At 42.4% G+C, this 12,958-nt stretch overlaps 1 protein-coding gene across 2 annotated transcripts in view; it reads right to left on the reverse strand.

The window, feature by feature from the left end:
* Positions 1 to 2,818: 2,818 nt before the first annotated feature.
* Positions 2,819 to 12,958, reverse strand: part of TIMD4 (T cell immunoglobulin and mucin domain containing 4) — a 32,147-nt gene continuing 22,007 nt past the window's right edge. Inside the window, exons 6-9 of one of the 2 annotated variants that reach the window (XM_040443093.1) lie at positions 7,938 to 7,984; positions 6,373 to 6,466; positions 5,053 to 5,092; positions 2,819 to 4,142 (exon numbers count right to left, since the gene is read on the reverse strand). In XM_040443093.1, coding sequence (XP_040299027.1) covers positions 4,058 to 4,142; positions 5,053 to 5,092; positions 6,373 to 6,466; positions 7,938 to 7,984 — 266 coding nt within the window. In that variant the 3' untranslated portion in view covers positions 2,819 to 4,057. Of the gene's footprint in view, positions 4,143 to 5,052; positions 5,093 to 6,372; positions 6,467 to 7,937; positions 8,021 to 12,958 lie in introns of both variants that reach the window. The other variant, XM_040443085.1, reaches the window with a different exon arrangement.

Below are 12,958 nucleotides of genomic sequence, written 5' to 3' on the forward strand. Positions count from 1 at the left end.
TTACTTGCAGCTGAATACATTCTTACTAAGATAATGAGTAACTGTGCCCTGAGGAGGGTCTCCCATTATTTTTAGGTACAAGAGGGCAGATAGTTCCCTTTTTACCAAGTTCCTTACTCTGCAACAAAGGTTTCCATTTAACCAATCTCCCATGTTTCTTTTATAATCTTAGCATCATCTCCTCATTATCCCCCTGATGTCTCTGAAAGATTAATAGCACCACCTTGACCCCTAGACATTCTTTCTCCGTTTATCTTTTCTGTTTTCTCATTATCACTTTCCACAGACCAAATATTATATCTTGATTTTTAATTACTTTAATGGGCCTCATCCATAGTAATTGGGACATTTAGGTCATTATCTTGTCTCCTCAGATCTTCTTGGACAATTTTATTGATCATTTCTTTGAGCAAAATCATGTGGGGGTACTAGACCCACATAAACTTGTAACTTAGGCCAAAAGCTGTCCTGATTAATTAGCAACATTACCTTCTGGCGCAAAGCTGCCCTGTCTTTAGAATCGTGGCTTATAGTCATTGCTGAGTATTAGCGTTATCCGAGGTGGCATAAAAACTCTTGATAGTCTCTCCCCCCTCCCCATGCCCATTAAAATCAGGATTTCAGAGGGGAGTTGAACATCAGTAGTTTTTAATACTGAAATCCCCATATGATTTCAATGTGCTGTCGACTTTGAAAATCAATGCTTTAGGCCAGTACTTCTCAACCTAATGTTCATATGAATAACATGGAAACCTTGTTAAAATGCAGATTCTGATTCTCTGGCTCCAGGTCAGGGAATGACATTCCGCATTTCTAAAAAGCTCCCATGTGATGACAACAGCATGGTCTGAGCCCCACATTCTGAATAACAAAGGTCTAGAATCTAGAGTTAGTAGTCCATTTTAAGAGGGGATCTAAACAAATTAAACTCCACTTGAGTCCCACTGTGGTGAAAACATCATCGCTGCAAGAAAGCCAAGAGCAGGTGATTGAAAGAACTCCAAGGGTGGTTGTTTTCAGCTCTAGTTTAGTTATGGACTCAGGTGGACCAATCATCCCAGTTTGTCCAGGACTGAGGGGGTTCCCAGCATGCAGGACAAGGACAAGTTGCCCTAGTTATGGTAGTGTTCTTCAAAGAGCAACAGAACAGCCAAGTTTTACACTTCTACATTCTGATTCCTCTTTCTGGGAGTGTCAGTCACCCTAGGGTCAAGGGTTTGCTGGGAAAGATGGGTCAAGGGAAAGAAATGCATGCACCAAGAATGTAATGTTACTTCAGAAGGGTAAATAATCAGGCAGATCCAGGTGGACCTAGAAAACTCCAATGACACGTTTGTGACATGGCCACAGAGGTAAGTCCAGGTGAGATGGTTTAGGTCTGTGCTCTAGCACTGGTTTACTGTGTAGCCTGGGGTAACTAAGGCCCCCTGTCAGGGCCTCGGTTTCATCAGCTAAAACATGGGAGTTGAATTGTTGGATACGTGGGTGTCTTTCCTGCACCCACCCTCCACTCCACGTGCAGCACCCCATAAAGCATACAACTGCAGAACAGCACCTTTCCAGCTCAGTTGGAAAGTAAACCCACCTTCCATTTTGTGAGCAGCCACCTCCAGCACATTCCAAGACCCTCATAAAAACATCAGCATTAATCATACTCCATCTAGTACATTTCTCTTCGGTGTCCTTTGATGTTCAGAGAGCCGAGAATTCACAGAGCCTTTTTTTTTTTTTTTTAACGACTATAACATGTTTACAAATCCAATGAAATTCTATTTTGAGACCCAGGCTTTTGGTTACAAGTGGCTTCCTCCTTCTGATCCTGCCTCCACCCAGGGAACTCACTTCTCAACTTTTTGTTTTCTTTAGAGAGACAAAGAGTCTCCCCAGCCACCCATTGCTGGATTCCTGTTAACCTTTCATTAAGCCTGCTGACAGCTTGGCTCCAACTCTTCATGAGTTAGTTCAACACATTCCCATTTAAATGTGTCCCACCTGGCTTCATTAAGGTTCCTGCCAGGTTCTCCACTTGCAGCTTCCTCTGCAAATGCAAATAAGATTCTGAGTAAATAATATGGGGACCAGGGAAGATTGAGCTATAAAGAATTGGGGATTGGAGAACCATCAAAACACCCAGGTCGCCATGGATTTGAGCAAACTAAAATCCATCTGGGACCAACACAGGCCAATATCGCAATTCTGTATGCACCAAGTGTTAAATTAAGGCCCTCGCTGTGAAGCACAGGGTAGTGGTTAAGAGTGTAGAGTCCTTCCAGCCTGGTTCAAAGCCCTGCTCTGTCATAGGGATGTTGGTCCATGTGACCTTGGACAAGTTTCTTCACCTCTCCCTGCTTCTGTTTTCTCAGCTCCAAAAGCAGGAGTAATTTACCTGTTTCACTGGGCTGCTGTGAGAACCCAATGAGAAATTGCCTTGAAACACTTGGTAGAGTACCTAGACCATAGCGAATGCTTTTTAAGGACTGGATGTTATCTCATTTAGCCTAGAAAGACCAAGGTCCAGGTTGCAGAATTAGGTTGTTCTAAATCCTCAAGGTTTGATTGTGGACCCACTATGTAAACATCAGCTGTAAGAACGATGTCTCCATCAAAGCCCTTCCTTGTGCAAATGGAAAATCAACACTGATTCCATTCTGTTGCATTTCCCATATGTGTTTTGTCTCATTTAGATTTTTAAGCTCTGTAAGGGAAGTGATTTTCTCTCCTGGGCCCAGATACTAGGAAGTTATTTGTAGGTGGCTACCAATTCATCCTGATTGCACAGAGAGGGAGAGAGAGGAAAAACTAGACCAACGATCTCTTCTGATCAGGAAGTCTCAGCATAAGAATTGTATATTTATTAAGTCATCATTTGGCAAAACCCTACCCTACCCCCTGGACTTTGGAGTCTCAGACCAGTTGCCTCCTTCTAGCCGATGGCCATGTGTTGCTTGGCCAGGTCATTATTCTAAGTTGGAGTGTTAATGCCTTCAAGTGGACACAGACACATTCCACTTTGTAACGGCCCAGCACTTCCCCTTGCCTCACTCATCTATGTCGGCTGCCTAGCCTCTGAAGTCCCGGCCACCCAGCCACCCAGCCTCAGGCAGAGCCCACATGCTTTCTCTATGCCAAAAGTAGAAGTCAGGAGACAGGAATCTACGATCTGTATTTAGAAAAGGATATCTCTGCCACAGCATGGAGAACCAATCGAGAAGGGAAGGGGCATAGATTGGGAGGCGGCTTGGAAGCTACTGTACGAGTCGAGAGAAATTCCAGCTTAAATGAGGTCTCTGACAACCACCTCCACCTGGACCTTTGCCTCCTGTTGCAGGAAACTCCTGACTCTGTGCAACCACACACGCACCACTGCAGAGCACTCCTTAAGGGAGAATCTTCTCTTTAAAAAAACAAAACAGAACAGGGGGTGAGCCGAAATTATGGTGTGGTTCCACATTACTTCCTGAATTATTGATGAGACCTAGGGCTGCTCATACCATACCTGGAGTGGGGCACTGAACTCCGTAAGCTGGGCATAAAGAGAGAGATACAAATGCATACAAGGCAAAGGCAACTAGAGTAGAGAAGGGACCAGAAATCATGTCCCAGGGGCAAGGTACTTTGGAGAGACATGAAGCTCTCCTTCCAATATCTGGAGTGCTGCCAGAGAGGAGAGAGATTATACATGTTCTGGGTAAACACAGTAAATTCAACTAGGACCGCCAGGCAGGTGCTTTCTGGAGACAGCTTTGTTTTAAATATTTCTGTCTCAGAACTGCCCTGAGATTGAATGATCTCCTTTAGCTGTGGTAGTGAGCTCACCATCACTGAAATTATTCAAGCGTAGTCTGGAAGATCCCTTAGCCTGATGCTACAGAGGAGATTAAAGCACCTGGCAGGGAAGTTTCGGTCTCTAAAATACCTTGCACTTGTGAAATTAATGCAAGACTGAATGGATGACACCAATGGAATAGATGAGGCTTTAAAAATAAAACATTCTAGGACTTATTTTGACAATTCCCACATGATGCCCCCATCCTCAATCCTAAGAAAAGGTGGCCCGTTAGAGTGTGAAAAGACCATCTTCAACTTCCCCTCCATGCTGCATATCTTCAGAGGTGTTTTTACACTCTCCAACATTGTCAAGCCTGTAAAGAGAAAAGAGAGGCTGAAAATGGGAAACACCAGGACCAGGAATAAACGGATGCTGCTAAATCACAAGGCCACTAACCATGGCTGTTAGAGTTAAAAGAGCTCAAACTCCATCCATCCGGCCCAAGCCTCTCCATTCACATATGGGAAAACTGAGGCTTCAGGAGATAAAGGGCTTTTGCAAATCTATTCTAATAAGGGAATTAAAAGTTTCTATATTGGAAAAATATAAAATTGTGACCTAAATGTGTTTATGACCTTGGAAAGTCACCTTGCGAAGCCCCACTTGTTAATATTTATTTGTTAATTGATATTTTGGTATTGACGTAATCGTTAATGAAAGCACAGTCTTCATCAGGTGACACCAAATCTTTTCATTTCTTTCCCAAAAAGCTATAAAACAGGACAGATATTCAAAATCTCTTTCCAGAGACTCTTCAGACTATTAAAAAAAAAACAAAACAAAACTGTTACAATGATCTAATTGGGCAGAGGCACCAAATCCCAGGAATGATATTCTACGTGTTTTCATTTTCCCCACTGCCAGCTCTCTTCTCTGGAAACTCCTGTTTAACAACGTCCTTTTAAAATGAATTGCCCAGAGTTGAACAAAAAATTCTGAACACAGAAGATAGTGACATATCACCTTCTGTCTTTTGCATGCCATGCTTCTATTAATGCAACCTGCCTTTGTATTTATATTTCAGACAAACATAACACAGTGTTAACCAGGACAGAGGTTAATGTGAGCTAAATCCCACATCTTTTTCACCTCTAATGCCACATTTCTCCAACCCTGTATTTCATCAGAACACAAGAACAAGTCATTAAACCACTGAGTAGTATCTAATCATTTGTAACAGCTTGTACAATCATTACAACAATCAGTCATGCAAGATGAATTACCTTGTGTGTTTCTGGAAACAATTGGTTTTCATGACTTTCCCTGAAAAGACAAGGCCATGGTATAAGCAGAGTAGCTGTGTTAGGACATGTGAAATGCTGGGTTAAGCCAGGAGCTGCCTTCCCAAGAGCAGAGGTGGACCAAAGGTGAGAATTTAGGGACTGGTTTAGGCAGGGAAATGCATTCCTTTTCCCAGATCTAGTGACTGCCTCTATGGGTCCTGAGGCAGTGCCCATCACTTACACAGTTGTTCCCATGTGTGGGCAATAGTGTTAAGCCGCTTCATTTTTAAGTCATTGCCCACTCATAATTCAAGCACTCACTCAAGTTTTAAAACACTTCCTTATGAGACATACTCAGAATTTCCAAAACTGTATGAGGACCAATGGCCTCTGCCTTTAAGAGGGCTTTGCATGAAGGCTAAAGACAGGCTTCCACTGAGTTTCAAATTCCCTTTGGCGGTGTTCACTAGGGACAGGTGCTGAAATGTGCCAGTCTCGCTACTGCTGCTCAAAACAGTTGAGATGGTTACCAGTCTTATCTCCTTATCTACCACCTCGAAACAGTTTCTGTTGATGACTACAGAACAGTTTTCCCCCATTTTACAACAGGACCAGATGCCACATGCCTATACTTTGCATGACAACTTAAAACCCTGTTTCATGACTCCTTTTTGCTGTGTTTCAAAACTATTGTTTTGAAAGTGAGGAGTGGTGGTGGGAAGGAGGGGTGCAAGGTCACAGACCGGCTGGAGAATCTAATAACAATTATGGACGCTGCCCCTTGAAAAATGCAGATATCAACATGCAAGTACCTTTACACATGATTTCAAGGGATTCACTTTCCCCCGAGGTCTCTCTGTGGAACCCAGGTAAGGAAAGCTTGCTTTAAGGAGATAATAAGGCCAAGATCCTTCATGGCTTTCTTCCTGGGGCAGTCCTAGTCAGAGGAGGAGGCCAGGCCACAACTTCCTCCACCCCAGACAATGATAATAATGGCACTTTCCACTTAAGGCAGTAATGAGGGAGAAAAGAGGCACATCAAGAGCATAGCATCAGAACTGTCACAGGTTATGCACCCAGTAAATGAAAGTACTCTTTTTTTTTTCTTTTCCAAAATATAAACTCCATCAGGAAGATGATACAGGAAGGCTTTAGCATCTTAGGGAGAATGAGTTTCCCTTGACCAAGATAGGGACCGGATGGAAAGAGGACTCTGGGGGATGGAGACAGGGGCAGAAAGCAGGATCTGTTCACTCCCAGGCCCTCCTGGAGCCTCCACAGCTCTGAGGGCTCCATCCCACCTGGGCCTGCCCTCCTTACCTCGAAGGAAAAACGCCACAAGCAACACCAACAGCACAAATCCCACGGAGGGAGCAATGATCATTAGCAGGTCAGGGTTGATGACCATTTTTACCTGGTGAGACACAGGGAAGGTGATGGGGCCACTCGTTTCTGAACTTCATACTCACACAGCTTCCGGTCCCAATCATATCTTCCCTCCACCAGCAGCTTCACTGCTTCTCACCCCATTTTGCCCGACATGTCTCAAGATCAAGACAAGGCAGCCTTACAAATCAGAAGTTTTTAAAAATAATCTCCGAAAATCTGGAACATTTTCCCAGACCCCCAAATCTTCCTGTCTCCGACATCAGGCATATGAGCTGTGGGGCTCAGGGGTCTGAAGATAGGAAAGAGCTGTGCTGTGAGCCCTGTGTTCTCCATGGTCAAGTCTCTTCATTGGCTACCACCTAAATCCTTTGAGTTCTGCCCAGTTCTGTGCAACTCAGGACCTCAGCTGACTTAGACCTCCAGAGGCAACAAGATAGAAGAGGAAAATGGAACTCAATTTCAACTTTTTGACAGCAGTGGTTCTCAAAGTGTAGCCAGGGGACCCATGAGATCAAAACGATTTTCATGAGACATTATTTGCCCTTTTCACTGTCATTCTCTCACAAGATGGAAGGTAGGGTTTCCCAGAGGTTACGTGACAAGTAATGGACTACTGTCACCATTCTGATGATAGAATATGCAAGCAGATAAGAGTATCTTTCTGTCTCCTAGCAAGCCAGACATTAATGAGATTTGCAGAAATGTCAAACAATGCCACTAATGCCACTTCTCTTGCTAATATTTTTTCGTTCGGGGAAAATAGAGTTATTTTTCATAAAACGTTATTTAGGTCAACAAGTAATAGATTTGCTTTCTTTGCTTTTAAATGAATTAACATCACTTTAAATTTGTTTTAATTTTTATGAGTGTACAGGACTTCTGACACCAAATCATCTGAGGAGTTTTGCTCTGCAGGCAGCACCTAGTTCTGGTAGGGGCTCAATGCCACCTCTGCTGCCCAGGTCATGCTCCATTTCCTCACCTTCCTGTCCCTTTCTCCAACACAGCAGCAAGGAGGGACAACAATCTCTCTCTGCAGAGAGAGAGGGGAAGGAAGAAAGAAGGGATGGGGACCCTTTTCCCTTTTCCCTTATAAGTGTCTATTCTGCTGACAGTTTTTACTTGATGCAGCTTGAACCACTTTTGTGATGATAAAAATTAATGAAAGGCACGGTCAGCAAATAAGAAATATGCCGGTGGCAAGGGTTGATTCTGCAGGACGTCACTAACCCTGGGCCATGCAGAAGGAACACATATTGATCTTTCCATGTTTTTGTATGGTTTTTTCTCTTATTGGTTTCCAAAGCATCTGCACATATAGAAGTAACAATATGAATGTTAGTTCTGCCAAGAGCACGAGTCTACAGATTCCTCAGCTAACTCACAACCGTTGCTGCTTAGATAGATCTGTCCTCCCCAGTTCATTTCTGCAAACCTCTATTGTGGATTTTAAAAATGGAAGTCACATGCTTCAAATACTTCACAAAAATTTTTACCTCTTCTGATTGAGCTTCATTCTGCACAACCATTGCTGTCTCAGATTCTGGGGAGGAAAAGTGGGAGGAAATGTTTATATTTTCTGTGGAGGAATAAAATACCACATCCTGAAATAGGCATTTCAAACCTCATCTGGAATCTTAGTTGATGTGTTTAATCTTTCAATCCCATCTTTTCTTTTTGTATAATTTATTTACAACACATTTGTTTTGAGATGGTTTTATCTGATACTCAGCTCCTATCCAACATTATGCCACAGGAACATCTCCATTTTATAGATGGGTAGAGTGGGGCATTAGGTCAGCAGGCAATTGGGTCTGCATTTTCTGTAGGTCCCAGCAACACATTCAGGATTTTTATCCAGCCAAAAAATGTGCCAATCCATTAGTTAACAAATATCTATTATGCATTTATTATAGGCCATGTACTGTGCTAGCCTGACCATCAACCTGGCTGATGAAATTTACAACTTAAGGCAGAAAACCAAATTTTTTTGAACAATTTTTTTCTAATTTTTTGTTTTATTGTTGAGAGAGACAGAGCTTGAGGTGGGGTGGGGGGAGAAAGAGAGGCAGATGCAGAATCTGAAGCAGGATCCAAGCTCTGAACTGTCAGCACTGAGTCTGATGCGGGGCTCGAACTCACAAACTGTGAGATCATGCCCTGAGCCGAATTTAAATGCTTAGCTGACTGAGCCACCCAGGCGCCCTCAGGAAATCAAATTGAAACACACACACACACACACACAAAAAAAGTGAGTGGTTGAAAAAATAATGTCCTAATTGTGCAAAATTCTGGGAATAAATAATGCAAGATGTAGGGGCATATCACAAGGATGGCTGACCTGTTCTGGAGGACCAAGGGTAAGTGTTCTCTAGAAGGTGAAGGTCTCATGAGACATGGATGTTTTTATGTATAAACAATAATTGAGTTCATCAAGGAAAACATACTGAGAATCTACCAAACGCTAAGTACTATTCCAGGCACTAAGAATGCTAAGATGAACACGGCATGGCCCCACCATCATGAAATTTATAGTACATTACAGAAGGAAGACCAGTGGCCCCACAGGCCGAGGTAATGATGGACCATGGAAGGTTGCTGATGAGGGCAGGCACAGGGAGAGGCATGTAGCCTACCATCATAGTTCAGTGAGAACTTCTAGAATTAAGCTCCATGAGGACAGTGTCCCTCTGCCTGCTCAACAACTGGACCCCAACACTGCCTGGCACACACTCGTTGCTCAGTGTTTGTTGAATGAGTAACACCTGAACTGAGTTAAGGTTGGGTAAGAATTAGCAATGAAAGATAGTAAGGGCCTTTTAGGTAGAGCAGTATCAGAAAAGCCATGAAGCATGGAACAGTGTGGTTCCAAGTGGGATGGCAAGAGGCTGTGAAGGTAGAAAATGAGGAATGTGGAGTGGCAGAGGATTACACAGAGATGGGCAGGAACCCATCATGCTGGTAAGTCTCCATTTAATGCTGTAGGCAGTGGGCAACTATGGAAACATCTTAAGCTTGTTATGGTCTAGTTAAGAGGATAAGGAGATAACCAGATGAGATGATCAGTTATCATCTGGTCCCAGGTCCGAAATTCAGAGCCAGTAGAAACAAAGGGAGAAAGACAGATTTCAGAAATGCTTAGCAGGGAGATCAAGAGGAAGTGGACGTTGAACGTGAGGGTGAGAAAGAAACAAGTCTTAGATAATTTGCAGATTCCTTCTTGAGACTCTGGGCCATTGCCCAGCTGTCTGCTAAGACTGGGCACAGAAGAAGCAGAGCAGAAGTGTCCATCTCGGTGAAAAGGATGAGTTCAAATTTATAATCGGTGAGGAAGGCACCTGAGGGACACACACACACAACACTGGCCTAACGTGCAGTTGGCAGATTTAAATCTGAATCAAACTCAGGAAAAGCTGGAGTTGCAGATACTGATTTGGGAGTCATCGGTCTCCAAGGAGAGTTAAAGTCCTCAGAGCATATAAGAAGTCCAAGGGCTGTGTGTCCAAAGAGAGAAGAGCAGGAAACCTAAGAAACCCCAGCACTTAAAAGGTGGGCAGAGAAGGTGAGGGAGAAGGAAGCAGAAGAAACAAATGGCAGAGAGTAGAAAGTGAGAACTGTGTCAAGGAATCCAGGCCAGGAGAAAATGCCAAGGAAGAATGCTAAATCACATGTGCAACAAAACCTGCTGATAGAAACAGAACATAAAGCCACACATAGACGAGGCCTGAATATAATACAAATCTAGGCCGATAATTACTGAAATTGATCATTGTTTCTCCCAGCCTTCCTTGCACTCAAGGCATAAGAAAAAACATGATGGGTTTTCTAAGGCTCATAATTTGGTACAAGAGTTTATTTCTTCGACAGGGAAAGTGACCTGTTGAATGCCTAGGAGCATAAAGTCTGAGGAGAAAATTCAGCATGTTTTCATATCCTACAACTCAGTTATTGTTGTTTTTCTCTCTGCTATTATCCCCTAGAACTGGAAATTGCAGGTAAGAATTCAAATCTCCTACCCCTGTTTTGTCAAAATCCTATAGTATTACAATCATTTGTGGCAGATAAGCTGGAAATTGAAACCATCAAAGAGAAAAGCCATCCCAGGTCAGTTTTGTCACAGCTAATCTGTATTTTATTTTTTTTTCTTTTTTTTCAACGTTTTATTTTATTTTTTGGGACAGAGAGAGACAGAGCATGAACGGGGGAGGGGCAGAGAGAGAGAGGGAGACACAGAATCGGAAACAGGCTCCAGGCTCTGAGCCATCAGCCCAGAGCCTGACGCGGGGCTCGAACTCATGGACCGCGAGATCGTGACCTGCTAATCTGTATTTTAAATTGGAATTGTCTAATGGGAGAGACGTTTTGTAAACACAAACACTGCTGAGTGATACCAAACAATACTCCTCCTTCTCCTCCTTCTCCTCCTTCTCCTCCTCCTCCTTCCCCTCCTCCTCATCTTCCTTCTCTTCTTCAGAAATTGCCAAAAGGCCCAGTGGAGGCACTCCAAACCCAGTGTTAGATAGAGTTAGACACCGAATGAATGGCTGGAGACATTTGTTTCCCATGAAACGCAGTGATGCTAACAGCTACGGGATGGGGTAGGCAAGTGAAGACTACTCACTTCTGTGTTTTCTGTGCTACCTTGGTCCTTCCACTCTCAAGACCCTGACCTCTTACACAAGCACATTCAGGCAAAGGCAGGAGCCCCCCTGAACTTGCAAGAAAAGCAATTCTGTGAGAGGGGAACTGTGGTAGATTAAGTATGGTCTTCCTCAAAATTATGTGTACTCAGAACCTCAGACTGTGACCTTTTAGAAATAGGGCATCTTTGCAGATGTAATTAGTTTAAAGATATTGAGATGAAACCATCCTAGATTTAGGATAGGTCTTAAATCCAATGGCAGGCATCCTTGTAAGGAGTGAAGAAGACACAGAGAGACACACAGGGAAGGCCACATAAAGATGGGCAGAGATTGAAGGCATGTGGCTTCAAGCCAAGGAATCTCCGAGGCGCCAGAAGCTGGAAGAGACGAGAAGGGATCTTCCCTTAGAGCCTCCAGAGAGAACATGGCCCTGCTGACACCTCGATTTTAGGACTTCTGACCTCCTGCACAATAAGACGATAAATTTGTGTTGGTCTATGCCACTACATTTCTGGTAAATTTTTACAGCATCCTTGGGAATTTAATACAGAGACACAGTGATCACTAAGGTCTTCCACAGGAACAGCGGCTCTGGGGACGGGCACAAGGGATGACAGGAAGACTGACCCTCATTTAAAATGTTTTTGTACGCTTTGTACTTTCACCATATATGTATGGTTATCTACCTAAAAGAAATTCATCACCAGGCAATAACAACGATAAAAGAATCTTCAACTTAACCACACTTTTCCCAGGTCTATGGACCCACCGATACTTCTGATTAATATTAGACTTCCCTACAGGGTGAGAATGCATTTATATTAAAAAAAAATACGAAAATATGGACAGTCTTGGCAGAGTTGTCATTGTAAATCAGTAAATTGGCTTATGGGTACTCTGGCAAAGTGGAATTCCTGTGGGATTCCACCCCAGACCTTGGAGCACTGTGAGAACACACCTGGGTCTCCCCAACGCTGCACTGCCATCTCTGAATATGTATCTACCCCAGGTTTCCTGGCTGTGTGACCTTGGGCATGATATTTGCTCTCTCTGAGCCACAGTTTACTCATCCCAAAATGCTGATATTGCCCCAACCAATCTCCTATGTCCTTTTCAACCTTTAAATTTCTGGATGCCTTTGTAAAAAAGAATTTGAATGACCTGAGAAAATGATTATTTTTCATGGTAATTTTTTAAAAAGGATGTAAAGCTATGCTTAGTATAGAAAATCAGTATGTAAATACTTAAGAACATACAACAAACACATGCATACTTCTTGCTTCACAAGGAAAACTGAAAAGAAATACTGAAAGACTAGATACATCTGACATCGAGTGGAAATATTATAGGCAATTAAAAAATTTTTAATTAGCACTTTTTTATAATTTCTAGATTTTCTCAAATGAGAAAATTTTAACTGTAAAATATATATATGTTAATTACTGAAAACTCTCCAAGATGCCTGAGTCAAGAGCAAACTCTCAAGGTTTCGCTGAAGCACTGCCACAGTGACCTTCTAAGTGACACTTTGAAGATCACTGTTAGAAACACATCAACTCACAGCTGAAAAAGAACTCGGTGATGCTATTAGTAAAAGACAGCCCCCTAGATATGAGTACTGGTGTACAAAGATGTTCAGGATATATATATATATATATATATATATATATATACATATATATATATATATAACATTATATATCATATATGTGTATATTACATATTATATATCATGTGTGTATATTACATATTATATATGTATGTGTGTAATATGCATGTATGTATATTACATGTTATATATGTATATTACATATATGTGTGTTTGTAATATGTGTGTAATATACATATATATGTAATACATATAAGTCTCTAGA

Source organism: Herpailurus yagouaroundi, unplaced genomic scaffold, assembly GCF_014898765.1.
Source record: "Herpailurus yagouaroundi ecotype Mexico unplaced genomic scaffold, PumYag 29, whole genome shotgun sequence".
Taxonomy (NCBI): domain Eukaryota; kingdom Metazoa; phylum Chordata; class Mammalia; order Carnivora; family Felidae; genus Herpailurus; species Herpailurus yagouaroundi.